The sequence below is a fragment of the Myotis brandtii genome, unplaced genomic scaffold (genome assembly GCF_000412655.1).
Source record: "Myotis brandtii unplaced genomic scaffold, ASM41265v1 scaffold190, whole genome shotgun sequence".
Classification (NCBI taxonomy): domain Eukaryota; kingdom Metazoa; phylum Chordata; class Mammalia; order Chiroptera; family Vespertilionidae; genus Myotis; species Myotis brandtii.
The window spans coordinates 5,486,119-5,506,118 of NW_005357076.1; the positions used below are offsets into that span (position 1 = coordinate 5,486,119).

The following is a 20,000-nucleotide window of genomic DNA, read 5'->3' on the forward strand; positions in this document are numbered from 1 at the left end:
CCCTGCTCTGTGCGTGACAGGGGGTGGCGCCGCAACCTCCCCATCGACCCTGCCTTGAGTGTGACAGGGGGCGGTGCCCCAACCCCCCAATTGGCCCTACCCTGAGCATGACTGAGGGTGGCATCGCAACCTCCCGATCTGCCCTGCTCTGTGCATGACAGGGGGCGGCGCCCCAACTCCCCAATCGGCCCTCCTCTGAGCCCCACCAGGGGCTGCACCTAGGGATTGGGCCTGCCCTCTGCCACCTGGGAGCAGGCCTAAACCAGCAGGTCCTTATCTCCCGAGGGGTCCCAGACTGTGAGAGGGCACAAGCCAGGCTGGGGGACCCCCCTCCCCTCCCGAGTGCACAAATTTTTGTGCACCGGGCCTCTAGTCTATATAATAAAAGTGTAATATGCTAATTAGACCAGACGTCCTTCCAGACAACCTTCCAGACGAAGCCACAGTGGCGGGTGCCGAGACAGAGGTGGCCGCCGTGGCAGGTGGGTGGGAGCAGAGGCAGCCGTGGCAGCGGCAGGGCCAAGTCCCTTGTATAAATTTTGTGCATCGGGCCTCTAGTTTTAGATAAGGAGAATGTATAACCAAGTGTGTGGAAGCGAAAGTACAAAAAGCTTCCTCTGGAAGGGATGATAATCAAATCATTGTTGCACTCTGGACATAGGAAGATAAGGTCTGAGCTAGAATGAATACTGTAAGAACTGAAAGAAAAGAACTAAGTAATTATGCAAGAAAAAGTAAGCATAATTGGGAACTGACTTCTAAACCCTCTAAAAACTTCCACAGCACCCTCTTATTGGGCTAATTTTATGCTCCCTTGTAATGTTAATTATTATGTGCATATGTCTTTCTAAATTTTATATTCATTTGTTAATAGACATTTATTGATCAAGCACTATTCCTGAGATAAAGAAAGAAGTAGGCAAAGACAAAAAAATGCCTGCCCTCAAGGGCACTTAATATATTTACTTACATCTTTCACAGTGCTTAGAATTCAATGCTAGGTATTCCCAGGGTAAATATTTATTATTTAACCCAATTTTAAAAGGTAATATTAAGATGGTCTATTTGTATCTGTTTATATGTGTTACAAAAATTCCTTTTGATATTAAACTTATCTTTCTTTAACTTGATCCAAAAGAAGTATTATGTATTCAGATTAATCTAATGTCTCTCAGTTTATTTAGAGATAATTAGTACTTTGATGTAATGAAAAGAGTACCACCCTGGGAAGAGTCCTGGATTCTAGTTTGGCTCTGCTGTTGAATAGGTTTGCACATGAACCTTTACCCTTTTTATCCTCTCAGAGCCTCAGTTCTCATATGTAAAGTAAAACATTGGTATCTTATAGCAGTTACACTTTGAGTCTGAAAGTGGGACAAAATTTTCATTCTTGTTACCTTGGAATAATATTGTAGCTAAATTATCTAGTACATTTAATTGAATGATTGGAAACAAAACTGAGAGCTGTCATTTCATGTTTCATTTGAGTTGATTGAATTGTTTTTTCTCTTTTACAGACTTGGGCCTGGATCAATATATAATAAAACGCTTTGATGGAAAGGTGAGCAAACTATGGCACATGTATATCCTGTTTACTAATAATATTTTAAAGTTCCTCCAGTATTTGTGAGAGATTTCTGAATACATGTTTATCTTATCAAAAAAGAGTGTTGCTTAGGTTGGGAGGCCTGTAAGTGCCTTCAGATGCTTCTACAGGAAGAGCCAAACAGAAGTTTCTTCTATCTTTATCCACACAGGTAACACTCGTGGACTGCCTGCTGTTTATATTAAGGCCTAATTCAGTGTTTGTTGACATTTGAGCTTTAATTCAAAAGCCACAAAAGTTAACAATCTCCCCAATATTGCATTTGTTTTAGAAACACCTATCTGATTTGACCTTCCTCAAACTATGCTATTATATAGCAGTAACTTAAGAAAATTAGGGAAGTCCTTCCTAGTGCTTTTATAATAGTTATGAAGACCCCAAATTTACATATGTTTGCATTATACTTACTTTTAATTCTTTATTTTATGCCTGGAATAAATCATTCATAATAAATCATTCTTAAGTATAGAAAATGAAACTTTTAATTTTATTATCTCAAAGCAGTTAGTTAAACATGTTTTTCCCTTTCAGGCTGAATTCTACAAAAAGAGAAAGAACGTATTACACAGGGTCAGAAAGAAAAGTAAAAGGTCAATTTTAAAGTGGAGGAAGAAAGAAGAAAGAGCCAGGAGTGGTTCTACAAAGCCTAAAGTGAAGGAAATCAGGAGGCAAATCATGCAGTGGCTGGAAAAGGCAGGATCACAAAAGAGGGTCTAGATGGGTAGAGGTCAGGGTTAGTAGAAACTGATCTTGCAGGAAGGTGTCCATCCTGCTTCATTATGTAAACTCCACATACTGGTAAGGTGAAGATATAAGTGCTAAGGTCTTTTGTGGAAATAATGAGTGGCTGACTTAAGAGTTGAGAGAGCTCAGCCAGTGCTTCCAGCCTAAAAATTACCTTTCCTATTCAGGTGGCACAGTGCCTCCATCTGTGAGTATCTTCTTTTTAAAGTCACATAATCTAAGAGAAACAGTGATTTTAAAAAAGAAAAGGCATTGAACTTGATGTTAGGAGACCTAGGTTCAGAGTCTAGCTCTGCTTTGTGACAGACACATCTTCCCCTGATCCTTGGTGTCTGCTTTATGTATGATAAAGTACCGTATCCATGTTAGCGGTTATTTGCAGACACTGATGTCACGGTCTGATTTCAGAGTCTCTGGCAAGTTGGGCCCCTGGCTTTTCTGTTTTTGTGTCACTCAGAGTCCAACATATGCCTGGCACACAGGAGGTAACCAGTAAATATTTGATGACTTGGGAAAAATCAACTGGTCAATGCATATTTCTTGGAGGTATGACTCACTTAGTCAGTGATATCTTAAAGCAGAATAAAGTTAACAAATCACTCGTTTCATCATTGAAAGAATCCAGAGTAGCATGAGAATTCAATTCTCTATTGTATATATGTAAACCTGAAAACATGCAAAGAAGTTGAATATGTGCAACTTGAACAGTAAATTTATGAATTATCTTTTATTTCAGATGAAGCTAAGAAAATAGCTTTGGTACTGTTTTTAGACTTAATTATAATGAAGAGTGCAAAATTTATTGTTTAATAACTTTAGAGGTTTTTCCAGGGATTTTTGCATGTATAAAACCTTTGCTTAATAACTATAAGGATCAACACTTAGTTAGCTATCAGTCTTCTTATTTATTTTCCTTTGTATCTTCCTGACTCTTTTGTTGTCTCAATCAGGAAATCTTAATTCTTAAGTAGCAGTTTCTAGAGTATATAAATCATAAAACAATTACTGAATTTTTGAAAAAAAACCCACAAAAAAAACAGATTTGTGTGGTAATTATAGTAAATTTCATACATGATATGGCCAGAAATTTAGTAGAAATCTAACATCCTAGAGGAATTTCCTTTTAAACTTGCTTTGATGTTTAAATGGATCATTTTCTCTCTTTTTTTTATTTTTTAACTTGGAAGATAAACTAATTATGACCTGCTTAGAGAAAGAATATTAACTCTCATTCTCTTATTCCCCATTGTTTTAACTTTTGACCAGTAAGAAGCACTAACTTATTTTATTGCCTTCTAATTGAATTGCACTTTAGCCTTTTTGTCATTGAAAGCAGGCAGATGTAGAAATAGTATTATTTTCCTGGGGTCTTTTCTCGTTTATACTTGAATTTCATACAATTTCCAAAAGCAAAGTAGAAAAGAATGGTTCAACTGATATTGACAAATAATTGGATAGTTATTTCTTTCTTTAATACCTATCCTCTTTTCTCCTATTCTGTTTGACTAAAAGTAAATAGAATTTCCTTAAGGTATAAATAAAACATTCTGATTTCAAATGATAGCCATTGAAAGTGAATTTGATAAAGCGGCTTTTGAATTTTGGGGAGGATTATTTTCCAGAGCCCATCACTACCTTATGTTAATGTACCCTTACTCTAAGGATATTGGCAATTTCCTTTGTACAAAGTCATGAAATACATTATTATTGGCACTTGCATCATTTATGCATTTCAAAACTATCTAACACAGGCTATGTATAAAGAAGCTATAGTCAATGGCCTTTAGTTTTAAGAATATATTTTGTAGATAAGTGATATTTTTTAAATATTCAGACTAGGTTTAAAAGGTTAAAAATCTCAAACCTGGAAAGAGTTCATATTTTATTAAAGGATATTTTAAAATCATTATAAATAGCATATCAACATCATTATGCAGATGGTATACTATAAAATATGGTCTGGCTTTTGTTTTGTTTAGATTTTTTAAAAAACCCTTCTCCCCCAGCAGTGCACAATGTTCATACATTTTACTTTTGTTAATGCAGTTATTTCATGAATTTTGAATTATTTCTTTAATGAAAACTATTTTTTCTGGGTTTAATTTTTATCATCTAATAATTTTGGCCTATGAAACAAAGTATAATTTCTAAATGGAGCCTTTATATTATGTAATTATCAAATAACTCTCATGTAATCATTTAGTAGCTCTTTTATTCGTGTGGCTTATACCCTCCCTTTTCCAGGTTCTCTTACCTCTCCTTTTTTTTCTCAGCATACCAAATATGGAAATTATGTTTTGTATTTTCTGTTTCTATTGCATGTGAAAGATAACTCTCCATATCAGATACCACCATGTTTTTTTTGTTGTTTGTTTTAAGTTACAGTAGGAAACTTCACCATCTAGGCAAAATTGTTTCTTTAGCTAAGAATACCAATATTCCAGGGTTTTAATGTAATCCTCTTCTCTCATCTAAAAACATTAAAGTTCACCCTCTTTTTTTCAGGTAACAAGTAATTGCTCATTGAAACTAATTGCCCATTATCGTTCCACCTTGTATTTCTTTTTCAGAAAGTATATTTTTTATTCTTTCCTCCTTATCAAGTTCCCTTTTACCCCAGCTCTCCTGAACATTGCAGAAATGATGCCTCCAGATTGAGATTATTTAATACTAGAGGCCCGATGCACAAAGATTCATGCAAGAATGGCCTTCCTTCCCCTGGCTGCTGGCACTGCCTTTGCTCCAGTTGGAGCCACCTTTCCACCTTTCACGCTGCCAAGAGGCCCGGAGCAGCTGGGGCGGTGCAGAACACCTGCGTCATCACCATGGTGACGACACAAGCGTCCCACCCTGCCCCCAGCTACTCGGTGCCTGTGTATGCAAATTAACCCACCAACTTTGTTGGGTTAATTTGAATACCCACTCCTGATTGGCTGGTGGGTGTCGCGAAGGTACAGTCAGTTTGCATCTTTCTATTTTATTAGTGTAGATTTATAATTACAGCCCCCTTAGAATCTCTCTAATTTGGAAGAATTAACGAGTGTTTTATTTCTATCTTCTTTGTGATATATACTAGAATATTTGTTCACATGGAACAGAAAAACTCTTTATATCAAATTAAAATAAAAATTGTCCACATTTAGGTAAAAGAAATAAAAGTATGGTTTAAGCCTACAAAGGGAAATACTGATTACAGTGTTTATAACAGAAAAGATAATCAGCAGAAAAAAAGATGGGAGCCATAGTTAAAAATCAAAGTTTTAATATAACTGAATGCTTTTAATTGCTTACTAGGTAAAAGTTATTTTTGAAATGTTAATAAATGAACTTTAAAATGCCGTTCCCTTTAGGGGTAAGTCTTGATTCCCGGAGGGGAGTGTGGGCACACATTTTCCTCTTAGTTCTTTATTCAAGTTGTGATTATTTGCTTCATATCACAGATAAAATATGAGTCTGAAATAAGGTCAAGTATAGTATTACTCCTTGACACATATAGTAAGTTATATAAGGGATTTCCTGTCTTCTAAGAGTGAAAACTATTGCAGATCAAGAAAATTTAAATTAGGAGAGAGTAGACTGAAATTCTCATGAGACAAAATTTGATAAATCTTTACATTTATTTGAACTGCTGCTCAACTTTATATAGCAGGTTATGATGTTCTTACAAATTCTGAAGTGTTAATTAGCGCGCGCTCTCTCTCTCTCTTATCTTCCAGAGACTTTAAATCAGCCAACTCTAAATTCTAGATGAATTGATATATTTTTTCCAGTTTTCCTATTGCTCATTCTGAATAGGCAGAATATTATTGTTTTTGCTCCCATGTTTTTTTGATTCATGTTTTCATTTGCCCATCAATCCCACTCTACTTGTGTTCTCTTTCTTTTATAATAGGGACATTCTTGCTTTTAAAAAAACTGTAACAGATTTCAAGAGAATGGATAAAGTACTTCAATTCCTTGAAGCCTAAAGTTCTCCACAATTATTTCGTAGTCACGTATTATTTTAGGGGTAATAATTTAGCCCTTTTAAAAAACACCATTAACCTCTTCACTCATTGCTGTCAGTGTTTTATTTTTCCAGTTTAAAGTAATCTCTAAATGACAATGCTTGACTCTCTTTATCTCTTGAGATAATTATTACCAATAATAATATGAAAAAGAATAGTTAGGGCTTTTTGAGTGCTTAGTATGTGCCACGCACTGTTCTAAGTGCTTACATGTAATAACTCATTTAATCTACACAACTATTTTTTAAGGTGGCTTACTATTTTTATTATCATTTACAAATAAAAAATTAAAGTACAGAAAAGTTAAGTAACTTAACCCTTAAAAAAAAAAATAAGATCATACAGCTAGTAAGGGGTAGAGCTAGAATTCCAAACTAGTAGTCTGGCTCCAAAATTCACCATCTTAAGCACTATGCTCTGCCATCTTTCATACATCTAAGCTATTTGTTTATATAATCTATTCGTAAATAGAAATATCTCTTGTCAGATAATCACTTTACTACCTTAATGCTGTTTGGGCAAAAAACAAAAGTTATTCTTTTACCTTCTTTTTGCTAAGACTACTAAAATTAATTTTTCTGCTTTGATAAAGTACAGTTGGAAACCCATAATTACTCTGAAAAATCACAGTGTTTCATTTTAATGAAAGAAAATAAGATGTATACAATTTTTAAAAGCTAAATGTAGAAATCAGAATTTCAACTTTACTGTTATTTTGTTATTTGCTCCATTATTTTCTCATATGCCACAAACACCAATTGGCATTTTGAAAAATGCTTTTCGTTCTTTTTTTTTTTTTTAATATTACTAAAGCCATCTCTTTTAAGTAACACTGTCATCTGTATTTGAAAAATTGGGTCTTGGCTCATTGTAATCAAGATGGTAGAGAGAATAATGTTTTATTGGTGTTTAGACAAGCAGAAGTTTAGAAGGTAATTACATTAACAGTGAATGCAGAAACTGACTCAGCATTTCAAGAAATCCTTTGGTACCTGCTGCAATTTTCTCTTTTATTTTTAGTCTCATATTTTTTCCTCTTCCTCTTTATCATCCAAGGTCTTTAAATTATTTTAAAACAGTTTCTCATTTTTGTCTCTACTTACAAATTAGCAATTATAGTTCTTTTGTATACACCACAGCCCTAAGAAAATCTGGCTTTGGTGTCTGAAATATTTTCCAAGGGATTTCCATTTTGAGAATCTCAGTATTTACTAAATGTAAATGAAAAATACATTATGGAATGCTGAACTTAGTGTATAATAAATAGCACAGGGTGAAAACAGTGTGACTTTGGATATAGACCATCCTGTGTTCAAATATGGACTCTGCCACATAATTGATGGGTAACCTTCGGCAAGAGACCACTTACTACTCACCCTCTCTCAGTGCCGGTTACCTTCTCACTAAAATCAGGACAATGGGTAAAGTACCTGGCTCTACAAATTATAGCTACTTTGCATGACTTTGAGCAATTTATGAATGGAATATATATATAAAATCTTCTTTCTTGGTTTGTATGAAATGCTACAGAATAGCATACCCTGTGCATTATTACTCTCTCCATGGTTCTTTCCTTCCCAGTTAGATCAGGTATAAAAAACCTACTTGTGCTATCTCTGTAATGACCAGTTGGCTGGGATTAAATATTTAGTCCACGAACTGAAGGGAGACCTCTAGTTTGATTTCTCATATCTGAACTGTCCTGTGTTTACAGTGATTCATCTTACCCCTGTCATACCAAACCTAGCCTTAAGCTTGTAAATTGCTAAAAGCCAATATTTTTTTAGTCAGTAATTTTTTTTTTATGCTACTAAGCTTGGTTTAAGAAGTATGATAAGTTCAGGTCAAATTTTATTTCACAGCCAGTGAAGTTTATGTATTGAAAAAAAGTATTTTAAATTATTTGATATTTGAAGATATTTTGGAGTGGTACTCAGCTAAATTAGCTAACCTACACTGCTTCATCAAATCTTCAAGATGGCATATGAATAGTACTTTATTTAATGCAACATAATTTGCAGGAAATCTGAACTAATCCTTAGGGTAATTACTAATTCTCTGAACTTATTCGAGTTTGGTTGCCTGTATGTTAATATGGGTGGTAAAGCAACGAATTTGCCATGAAATTCAAAAATATTATATCCATAAGGTTATAGTGAGACATCCAAATGGAAAACCTTAAAGAAATGGTTTGACTACCCATGGAAAAAAAAGAAGTGTTTGTTTTCCCTTTTCTTTAAGATACAAGTAATTATTTGTGTGTTTTCTTTTTATAGTAATATGAAGTTTTTCTGCAATTGTATGTTTCACTTTCGGGAGGTTAGATTAAGTTATTGTGGTTTTTGCTTTTTGTTTTATTGTACCTAGCAGATTACATGTAAAACGTATCTATTTGGTCCTCATTTTCTATTTCCAGGTGTTCAGTGATTTTATTGCAGATCTTAATTGGTCCTTTATATGTTATATTTTGTGATATTTATATATATATATATATTCAAAATGGGAGTTTGCTCATATAATCAAGCAATGTCAATTTTTTTTTCTTTTTCTCATCTTCTGATCAGGATTTCTGGCAGGTACTGACAGCATGTGCTTTAACTTAGTTAATGTTCCAAACCTATAGTAATGCTTCAGGGACAAAGGTTCAGTTCGGTGCATGCTCATGTCCTTTCCCTGCTCCCTTCAGAGAGTAATTTCATTGCTGTCACTTTAAATTTATGTACTTTTTCTTTAATATGACAGTTCAAACACTGTACAAGTCCTTGAGACTATAGTACCTACTATAATTTAAAAGGAAGTGGTTTTTCATTTATTTTTATAAGATTATTTACATTTATTGTAATAAACTTTATAAAGTTCCTTCCACAGTGTGTACTTACAACTAAAAACTGTAACATCACTCAAAATAATCACAACTTCACAAAGCCATAAAAAAAAAAAAACCAAGATAGGAAAATTTGGTTAGTCCATTTTAAAAGGAAGTTTTAACCTTACTAGGATGTATCACACAAAAGGTCAACAAACTATTTTAATCACTATATTACATGAGGGTTATTCAGTATATTGGATCATTTAAATAATCTTAGTTGGGATGCCATACTCCTAATTGAACTGTAATAGTAACTTCAAGTGAAAAATTAACAGTTTTTTCTTTTAAAATTTCTTACATAATAAGTGTAGATAAACCGTTGCTTAGTTGCACTTTGCTCAAAATGGCTTCAGGGGAAACAGAACATTTAAAAGACTTTATTATCTTGTTGTTTTTTAAGCTAAACAACTTTAACTTGTAAAAGCTAGAAAATATATGGAGAAAACCATGAAAAAAGAATATATAGATTGTAGGCTGATATAAGAGAATTTCAAGGACATGTGTAAGAAGTACTTTTTAAACTGATCTTTGAAGGTTTAGACTCTTTATAGCTTATATTCATTTTTAAAAAACATTACTCTTGCATTTCTTAATAAAAATATAAACTAAACTGAATTAGAGTATCTTTTGGTTTAAAACAATGATATAATTCATGAAGATCACAGGGTACTCTTTATTTTTATAGAACATTTTTATGTGCTTCCTTATTTTTAAAATGGGATATATTTTTAGTAGTCCCATTACCAAATATCAAACCAATCATCCCATCATTAATGCATGGATTGTCTTATCTTTGCCTTTAACTGCATTGTGAAACAAACCAACAAATACTTGCATAATTATGTCAAAAAATGTATTAGTAATCCCAGAGAGTCTATTTTAGAATAGCTATGGCACAACCATAGTGCTACAGAGCATAAATCAGATAGGATGCTAACACCTGTGACTGAGGAAAATGAATTCCTGTTCTCTAATTCACCACAACAGTTTGTAGAAGCAGCTAAAAACTTGATCATTGTATGGTTTAAGGCTTTAAGAGTTAAAATGACTCGCTTCAGATAGATGTCCTTCCTAGAAAGTTAGAAGAGAGAAGAGATAGGTGCTTGGAAGTCTGGAATCTATAGCATTAAGTAGTCAGCCACCATAGATGACAAAAGAGCACCAGTCTTCTTTAAACTTTGACTATTGAAAGTAATATTCTTTGTTGATCAAGGATTCAAAATCAAGTGTTACTGTATTCTTAAGGATATCTTATTAATAAGCTTTATGTATTAAAAATAATGAACTTTTTTTCTTAGAATTGGTAGTGGGGGAATTGTTTATCTCTGTTGGGTTCTATAAATATCACTCATTTTGGTGACACTGGTATAAATCCTTTAAGCTTCCAAAGGTAATGAGCAGCCACCTCATAGCAGAGGGCTTGCTTGCTTGCTTCCTTACAGGGATTTGTCCTTTGCATGCTAAGTCCCAATTGCCTGTGGGAAGGCTAGATTCTTTTTGTTTTCCTGTTAGCATAGAGTGCATCTTCAGATGCAGCTTATGAATAGTATCAAATACTTACTGTATTGCTGCAAGGAGTATGCATAATGTCTCTTTCCAGTCTCTGAGTTCTACCACTAACTTAAGTCTGTTGTTTAACCCATGTGTTTGATTATTCAGATTGAAAAAAGAAACAATATAATCATCAAGGGCTCCCAAGTAGGGTATAATTTACTTAGTTGCCCCAAATATTCAGACTTCTTTTCTGATGTTTTTTATTACATTTTAATTTTATATTCTATTGTGTTTGAATTTGGGGTCAGCTTAACCCATTTAACTTATCATTATTGATTTGAAAACATGAACATGACCATTGCATTTCTAACACCTTCATATTTAGTTATTTGTCATGAAACAAGATTTGAAATTCACTTTGACATGAGAGGACTTGGTTCCAAGCTAACTTACTTTTTCTTATTTTAGCAGAAATACTGTAGCATGTTTTAAACTTAAACAAAGTTCTATGAAAACTACTCAAAGCAATTTATCCTATTCTGGTACAAATGGATCCTCAGCCTAAACATCCACTGCTGTGCTTTGGTGGCCGAGAATGTGTGAGGAGAGTTCTTGCTTTGCATATTTGTCTTTGCCATGATGCATTTTTAAAAGTTTTAAATTTAAATCAAAAGCTTCTCCAATTACAAGTTAATCTAAGATTTGTTAATGGAGAAGAGTATAAAGAGCCATTACATTCTTAAACTGATACTCATTGTGAAAATGATTAGAATATACATTTGAACAAGTCAAGGCATAAAAATATGATGTATACCTACATCATTAGCTAGACTTTGTTTTTAGGATAACCGAGCTGATACAAGTTAAGCCCCAAAGTTAATATTTTACAATAGTGAACTGTGTTTTGCTCCAAAAATATTCAGTGCCCATTAACAATTTCAGAAATTGCAAACAATGTAGAAACCTGGTACATTTCTGTGTATTTGATACACTATAACATGTAACGTTTCATGGAATAGGTTCAGGAGTCAGACCATGATCTGTCCTGCCACTTCATAGCATTGTCTCCTTGGGCTACTTATTTAACTTCTCTAAGCCTCAGTTTTCTAATCTGTAAAGTGCTGATCGTGTCACTTACCTCATAGAATTGCAGTGAGGACTGGAAGAGCTCATGCAAGTGCTTAGCACAGTACCTGACATAGAAATGCAAACTATAATTTTTAAATTCTTGATATATCTTAAAGGTCAGTAGTGTTCAAGGGATACCTATAAATGTTTGATTGCAAAATGATTTAGAAATCGTCAAATAAAGGTTTTCCTCGGGGACAGTAGTTACTAGAACAGTGTCAATCAAGGGTGTGAATGGTGATCCTCAGAGTGAAACTTTTTTATTTTTATTCTTATGATGCATTTTTATAATATTTTTCCAAATGGGAGAAGACGAAATACTATATTAACATATTTTTCAAAACTGGTACTGAGATTGTTTTTTCATGAAGTGATAGGGAAGCCTTTTGTAAACCATGTGACTAAAACCATGACTGCTGCTGAGTTCAGGACAGTTCTTTTCAGCACTGATTGATTTGAGTGACCAAAGTTCAAAATTAATTTTTAGATGCAGGTAACAGATGATCAATAATGGTAAAACATCAATTCTTTCATCCAGAGAAAGAATGTGCACACTTTGAAGCAAGTGTGCAGGTTTAATGTGGTAGAATTGGTGATTTTCTCCTTCAAGGGCTTTAATAATACCTCATCAGCTGCTGAGACCTGAAATAAATCACTTCAATAAAGTTGTATCATTTCCTGAAGTTAATGCTGTTCCAGTGGACTTTCGAATTTTTATCATTGCTTTAATCAAATCTTCTGCCACTGTTTTTTTTTAAGCATCTTCATTTGTATTCATTTTTTTCTACAGCCATGTAGGTAATGAAATAGAAAAGCATTTGCATTCTAGGTATTTGGAATAGTGCTCAGAGCTATTAGTGGTTATAATTGGGACTGAAAAGAGAATGGCTTTCTGGCAGAGTGAAGTTTACAGTATCTTAAGCATTCACCTTCCACACTTTGTTGCACAGTAATTTATGTTTGTTGCTAAAGCAATATTATCTCTGAAAAGATTGGAAACTCGGAGTTAGGAGAAGAAGAAATCGTAAACTATTCCAAATTAGAAACATCTTGCTTTGATTTTTGTATGACATATCCCCAAATCTACCTTCCTGCTAATTCATATATGTGATGGGGAAGAAGAATAACACATATTAACTGTGCAACATTTTATTTTTTATTTGGAATAGTGTGATTGTTTAAGATCAATAGCTTACTAAGGCTTTGGCATCATCTGTCTATGTACCAACTAAATAATGATGTATGAGCATTAATTGCATGGGAAAACTGTTGAATTTCCTCTTTCTAATATTCCAGCCCTCCCTGCCCCAACTATTTATTATTTGGAAATGATATGCCAAAATTGTATTTTCTGGAAGAAGTATATTATTATCATTAATTTGTCTTTGAAGTACAACTTCAAGTATTTCTTGAGGGATTTAGAGAGACTTTGAAATGTATTTCAGCAATATAGAGAAATGTTAATATTAAAACAATCCAATTATTTCAGTCTCATAAAGGATGACCTCTTAATTTAAACTGTAAAAGTGTGTTCTTTATCAGGTTTTCTGTGTACTAGGAATATTTTAAGGTTCTAGAATTTATGGTGGCACCTATTTTAAAATATGTTTTTATTGATTTTAGAGAGAGAGGGAGAGAAAGACAGAAACATCAATGAAACATCATCGATCAGCTGCTTCCTACCTGCCCCCTACTGGGGATCAAGCCCACAACCTGGGCGTGTACCCTGACCGGGAATCAAACCAGAGACTTCTTGGTGCAAGGGTCATTGCTCAACCACTGAGCCACACTGGCCAGCCAGTAGCACCTATTTTACCATTATAGCCTGTCAACTTCTATTTGATTGAAAAAGTTCATTTTGGACTATAGAACTTGAAAAGTGGGTCTTATCTAGAATAAATAATGACATTAAACTCCTAAATAAGATGTTTTTCTCTTTGGCTTCATCCAGTTGAATCCTAGAAGGCAAAATTATTGCCCCTATTTTGATCAGCCCTGTAACAGGATTTACTGTTTGAGCACAGTATTAAGGAGTTTGAATCGTATCTGGAAATCCCACTCCCAGAGCTCCTAAAGGCACCTGCAACTTTAAGCAGATGTTTTATAAGTTTATGTGATGGGTCAGAAACGAGAGTGTGAATGCTTTAGCAACAAAGCCATCTGGTAAAACAGTTCAGGTTATAGAGTAGACTCACTGAGAGGTGCAGCAATTACACATGTATAGGGTATGATTTGCTCTAGTCTACTCTTGTCTTTCTGCTTCTCTCAAAAATAAAAAGATTTAGAACATGGTGCAGTTACGGTCAATACCAATACAGTACTCTTATGAGATTATTTATTCATTTGCCTTTACTTGAGGTCAGTAATTGGAATGTTTTAGTGTTAAGTTATATTTCAAATTTGAAACAAATAGATCAAAGACTAAGTTATATAAATGGATAATAAAATAGTTTAACTTCAATTTATTTAAGTCAATGAGAATATTGCTTTGAAATATTTTGCATAATTTCGTTCTCCAAAAGGGGGTAACACTTGTCAGTAAATTGAATAGAAATATTATTCTGTTCAGTTAACCTGCATTCTGCTTTCACAGCCTTAATTTCAGAGATTCAGGTAATTGGAATAAAGTTTGATATGTAACTTCTAAAGTGCATTAAAAAATATACCTCTGTAACTTATTACAATTTCTTCTTAAAATACCTAGTTCTGTTTAATTTTCAGCATATATACTGGTGTAATGTTAGAGTCTTACCTCGGGAACTTCATTATGAAACAAGTTTCTCATAGACCCTTACTACTTTTGTTTTTTTACTGAACTGATATCTTAATATATTACTTAATCTCACATTATGGGCCCTTACGATATTTTCTTTTACTTTTATACAAACTTGTTCCTTTTCATTTGTATATTATATTTGTTATTTATATTGAATTTATTATGTATGTTAAATTCAAATTCTTATGTTAGATTTTCTAGTAAAAATACATATTAATACAAATATTCATTAATAACAAAAATATATAAATAACCACCTTTGAGACCGAGAAGATGAACATTATTACCAATCTGTTAAGGAGCATTGTTTTCCTTGGACTGTGCCTCCATATCACCTCAAAGTATATAAATGATATTGCCTTAGGGAAGAAATTACTTAAAATTTAGTCAAAGATTAGACATTACCCAAAAATTAAATGAAGGAACATTTTACTTGACATTCTCAATTTGCAAAATTAAACATTGATGAGACTTTGGAGTCCCAAAAACTTTCCCTCCACTTTTCCTTCCTTGAATCTTGATTTCCCATTTTTACCATTCTTTGGACCTTTAAACAAATTATTCATTATCAAACTCAAATGTCAATATTTTCAGATTCCCTATGTGCCATGGCTTGTTGATCTAATGGTAAAATTTATGGTACAATCAGGCCTTTGATTTAAAAAGACCAGCTAAGAATCAGCCATATAACATAAAATAGTCTAAAAATTAGTTTTCTAGTAACTCCCATTTCCTCCCAAATTTTGACATATTTATTTATTTATTTATTTTTAAAATATATTTTATTGATTTTTTACAGAGAGGAAGGGAGAGGGATAGAGAGTTAGAAACATCGATGAGAGAGAAACATCGATCAGCTGCCTCCTGCACTCCCCCTACTGGGGATGTGCCCGCAACCAAGGTACATGCCTTTGACCGGAATCGAACCTGGGACCTTTCAGTCCGCAGGCCGACGCTCTATCCACTGAGCCAAGCCGGTCAGGGCTTGACATATTTATTTGATTCTCCTCCTAGCTTTAAATAATTTGAGGGACTGAATTTTATTGTTTTGTGACCTTTTTAAATTATTTTTTATTGATTTCAGAAAGGAAGGGAGAGGGAGAGAGAGACAAACATCAATAATGAGAGAGAATCACTGATCAGCTGCCTCCTGCACATTCCCTACTGGGGACTGAGCCCACAATCCAGGCATGTGTCTTGACTGGGAATCAAATCGTGACCTCCTGATTCATAACTCAACCACTGAGCCACGCCAGCTGGGCTCTAATATCATTCTTGTTCAGCCAATACCATTTATATAATTCAGCTGGTTTTGTAACAGTTTTTGGTGTTTGTAATTAATATATGTCATGAATTTTATAAGAATTGTCTTTGGAATTTTGCATACTCAACAACTCACTTATAAATTCTTAGAGTTAATAAATTAGATGTACAGAAGTTGGCAAAAGTAGGTTTATAGTTGTGAGTACACAAATCAGTTTATTCCTGTATTATTATTGTATTATTTTTATTAATATTAACCTATTTTTGCCACCCCTGTATAAATTTAACTATACCTGAACCACTGTTTGACAAGTGGATATCTTGGAAAGAATATATGTAACTTTTCTCTTTCTCTCCTTGTACCTCAACCCCAACTCCAAAAGCATGAAAGAACAATATAGACCTTTACTCTAAACACTTAGAAGATTGTATTGCACAGGGCACGTCACAAAGCATGGCAAATTTTAAAATCCTCTTTAAACATCTTTCTTATTTTTAAGGAGCTACTGCAGAACACACAGATTCTCTATTCTCTCTCTCAAACACTTGTGCATACATATGCATACATGCTTTCTCTTTCCTCAATTTTTCCTAACTTTGATATTTTTTATTCCTCTCTGGTCACAGCTCTTTCTCCTTTTTTGTTCACCTTCCTATGGTCTTCTTTTCTTCTATTTCTTTCCTTCTAGCTATCTTCTTCAGTATTTTCTTACATACAGCAATTTGGCATTCTCTTGGCCTCTCTTGCTCCCTATCATTCTTCTCAGTACAGCAGAGGTCTCGTATATAACCACACAAACAGAATATTTTATCCTTTAGAGGTCTGAAGGTTGCAAATATGGAGATATCCCATTTAATGCAGTAGAGGAGGGCTTACCTTCCTGGGGAAAGTCACACTAATTGATTCAGCACTGTAACATGTCATTATAATATAGCCCCTGGAGATGTGTTCCTACAGCAATTCTCAATTAATATACAACTGAAGGTCTGTTCGATGACAGCTTTATCATCTCTGCAAACTTTATAATGGCCCTAGTGGTGGGGATGTTTAGGCCTAAACCATGACCCCAAATGGATCTCAGGCAGAGTCTCTCAAGCTGCCTTTTAAAAACCATTTATATAATCCCATGTTTGTATATACTTTGAAAAATAATCATACACTTTGCTAGTAATCGAAAGACCTTCCAAAGAAAATGGGCCACTCAAATCAGAAAACATCATAGAAGAGTAGATCCATACTTATCCGGTCAATTGATTTTCAGCAAATGGTTTAGAAACGACTGTATGTCCATATTAAACCTTATCTCTATGTCACTATACACAAAATTGACTTGAAATGGATCACAGGCCTAAATGTAAAATCTATAACTACAAGTCTTCTAAAAGAAAATCCAAAGTTTAGTGGCTTAAAACAGCAATAATCATTACTTGTCTCTCTTGCTTTCTGTGAATAAGGAGTTTGGGAGCAATTTGGCTTGATGGTTCTGGCTCAGGTTTTTTCATGAGTTTGCAGTGAAATGTTGGCTAGGACTTTTGTCATTTAGCCTGTCTGAGAGTACAAGATTCATTTCTAAGGCATATACACCAAATAATTGGAAGCAGATAGTCAAACAAATATTTGTACAATGTGCATTGTAGTCCTAGGTGAAAACAACCCAAATATCCTTCATTGGATGAATAGATAAACAAATTTGGTGTATATATATATGATGGAATACTGTTTGGCAGTAAAAAGAAATACTGATTGATGCTACAACATGGATGAACCTAGAAAACATGTTATTTGAAAGAAGCCATCTTATATGGTTAAAATAGTGAATTTTAGCACAATAAAAAAATAAGCTTCCAAAGGGGAGAATAAAGAAAGGAAAAGAAAGCTGTTCTGGATTAATGGATATTAAAAAGACATGACAACTAGATGCCATTTATGATTGTGTATAACATCCTGGACTGGGGGAAATAGCTATAAAGGAAATCATTTGGGAGAGCTGACTAAATTTGAAAGTAGACTATGGATTAGATAATAGTATGTATTAAGTATCCTGGTTTTATTAAATTTATACTGTGGTATGTAAGAGAATGTCTTTGTAGGAAATACATACTGAAGTAATTAAGTATTAAGTGTAATATAACTTCAACTTTCAAAATAGTGCAAAAGAAAATATATATCTATATAAAATGATAAAACAAATAGGATAATGTGTAAGCTATAAGTGAATCTGAGTAAAAAGGATACAAGAGTTCTGATATGGGTCTTTCCACTTTTCTGAGTTGAAATTGTATCAAAATTGAAAGTTACCAACAAAACTAGATTTGTCTTTCTGTATCTTCTGAGTAGCAGCATTGTCTAGATGATTTTTAGAAAAATAATCTTAGATATGCTTCTGTGACTTAGCTGCCTCTGCCCTTTGATTTTTGTCTGTTTCTCAACTTCTGGATCCCAATATGTTATTTATTTTTATTTGCTTATAGCATTCTCTCCATAAGATTATTACATAATATGAAGTACTCAGCTTCTGTGCACATTTATTGTTCTGCCTAGTGATGGTATAATTTTGGGATACGATTCTCATTATGTGTATTTTTTCTTATTCACATGCTTTGTTTTTGCAGTATCTTGAATAGTGTAAAAAAATTATTTACTTCCTTTATTTTGAGAAATTAAAATATTACCTTCCCAGTGAAAGGCTTTGCTGCTCCTGTTTTCATCCAACAGTATTTTTTTTACTGTAATTTGTGTTTAATCTCTTGGTAGAAGGTCCAGTGTGGTATGTGATCTAACCTTAATTTGAACAGATTGGGCTATGTGCTCATTTTTGTTGCTGGCTCAAAGAAATAATCTCTAAATGCTGTCAAGCAGGACTATACTTTCTGTCCATCATGAATGAGGCAGAGAAGCCCTTTCCTGAGTGGAATCTGCCATCAAAACCTGGTACTGCTTTGTTGACATTCAACTATGGATTTTAACCTTTCTGTGGTTACTGTTTCATATGAACAAACAAATATTCAGTAAAGGCTATCAGTGGGCTTACTAAGAAGATCATGGTAATTCACTTGGTACTTGTGTTTTCAGTTGGTTAACTAGTTTTCTTTCCTTTATGGTATATGATGGGATCTTCACTAGACAGAGGTAACCTATCGGATAGTGTGTACCTGGATGCTGGTGTGGTGGTGCTTGTTGGTTTAGTTTTCATGATATTTCTCCCAAGGTTATGTTTGCAATGCTGCTTATTATTTTGCACTTGCATGACATTATTACTTTGATCGTGCTTTGTTGCTTTGGGTTTTTGAAACCTCATATTTTTTTCTTTTTCTTTTCTTTCTTTCTTTTTTTTTTTTTTTTTGGCACCAGAATAGTTCCTTAAATATCTTTGGTTGGCCCAGAACTTATGTAAATGAGTTTCAAATCTTAACACTTTATTGGATCCTTTTCAGTTTCTGAAAATATCTTCAATGTCACTACTAAGTTTATAATTCAGCTAGGAATTCAGAAAACGGAGTAGGTTTGTTTAAGCATCCAGGAAGAGACCACTTGCCAGACAGACCATTACTGAAGCTGGTAATTAACTCTCTTTGAGTAATAGCTGCATTTTAGAAGAGTTTCATCAAATAGCTGAAATTAAGAGCTTCCACCATGGTAACAGTAAATATAATGAAATAAACTGATGTCTAGAGCTTGGCGTGCATGTATTTTAGAGATGCTGTTTACTCTGCAAGCTTATCTACATTCCAAAACTAAGATTCTTGGGGGTCATAGGAAAAATTAAAATTAGTATTTCAGAAATTAATTTTCTGAATGTTTATGTCAGCCTTGGTTGCTTACCTCTTCATTTTTAATCACTAGTAGTATAGTTTCTTAGTAAATTGGAACTGACTTCACTTTAATTTTTTTATTTGTTTGTTTTGATTTTTTTTCATATACTTCTATAGAAGAAGATGGATTGTTTTTAAAACTAAGAAACAAAACTAGCCCTGAACTGGGTTTGTATATGCTAAATGGCAAGAGTTCATAAAATTGAAATTATTTTGCAATGTTCATAGTAAGCCAGTATTGAAGCAAACAAAATTATCTTTTGTCTTATAATTTTTATCATCTTGAAAACTGTAAAGGAT

At 33.7% G+C, this 20,000-nt stretch overlaps 1 protein-coding gene across 1 annotated transcript in view; it reads left to right on the forward strand.

Annotated features, from left to right (window-relative positions):
* Nucleotides 1-20,000, forward strand: part of MICU1 (mitochondrial calcium uptake 1) — a 175,389-nt gene that overhangs the window by 53,037 nt on the left and 102,352 nt on the right. Inside the window, exons 5-6 of the mRNA XM_005864687.2 lie at nucleotides 1,518-1,561; nucleotides 19,012-19,017. Coding sequence (XP_005864749.1) covers nucleotides 1,518-1,561; nucleotides 19,012-19,017 — 50 coding nt within the window. The remainder of the gene's footprint in view (nucleotides 1-1,517; nucleotides 1,562-19,011; nucleotides 19,018-20,000) is intronic.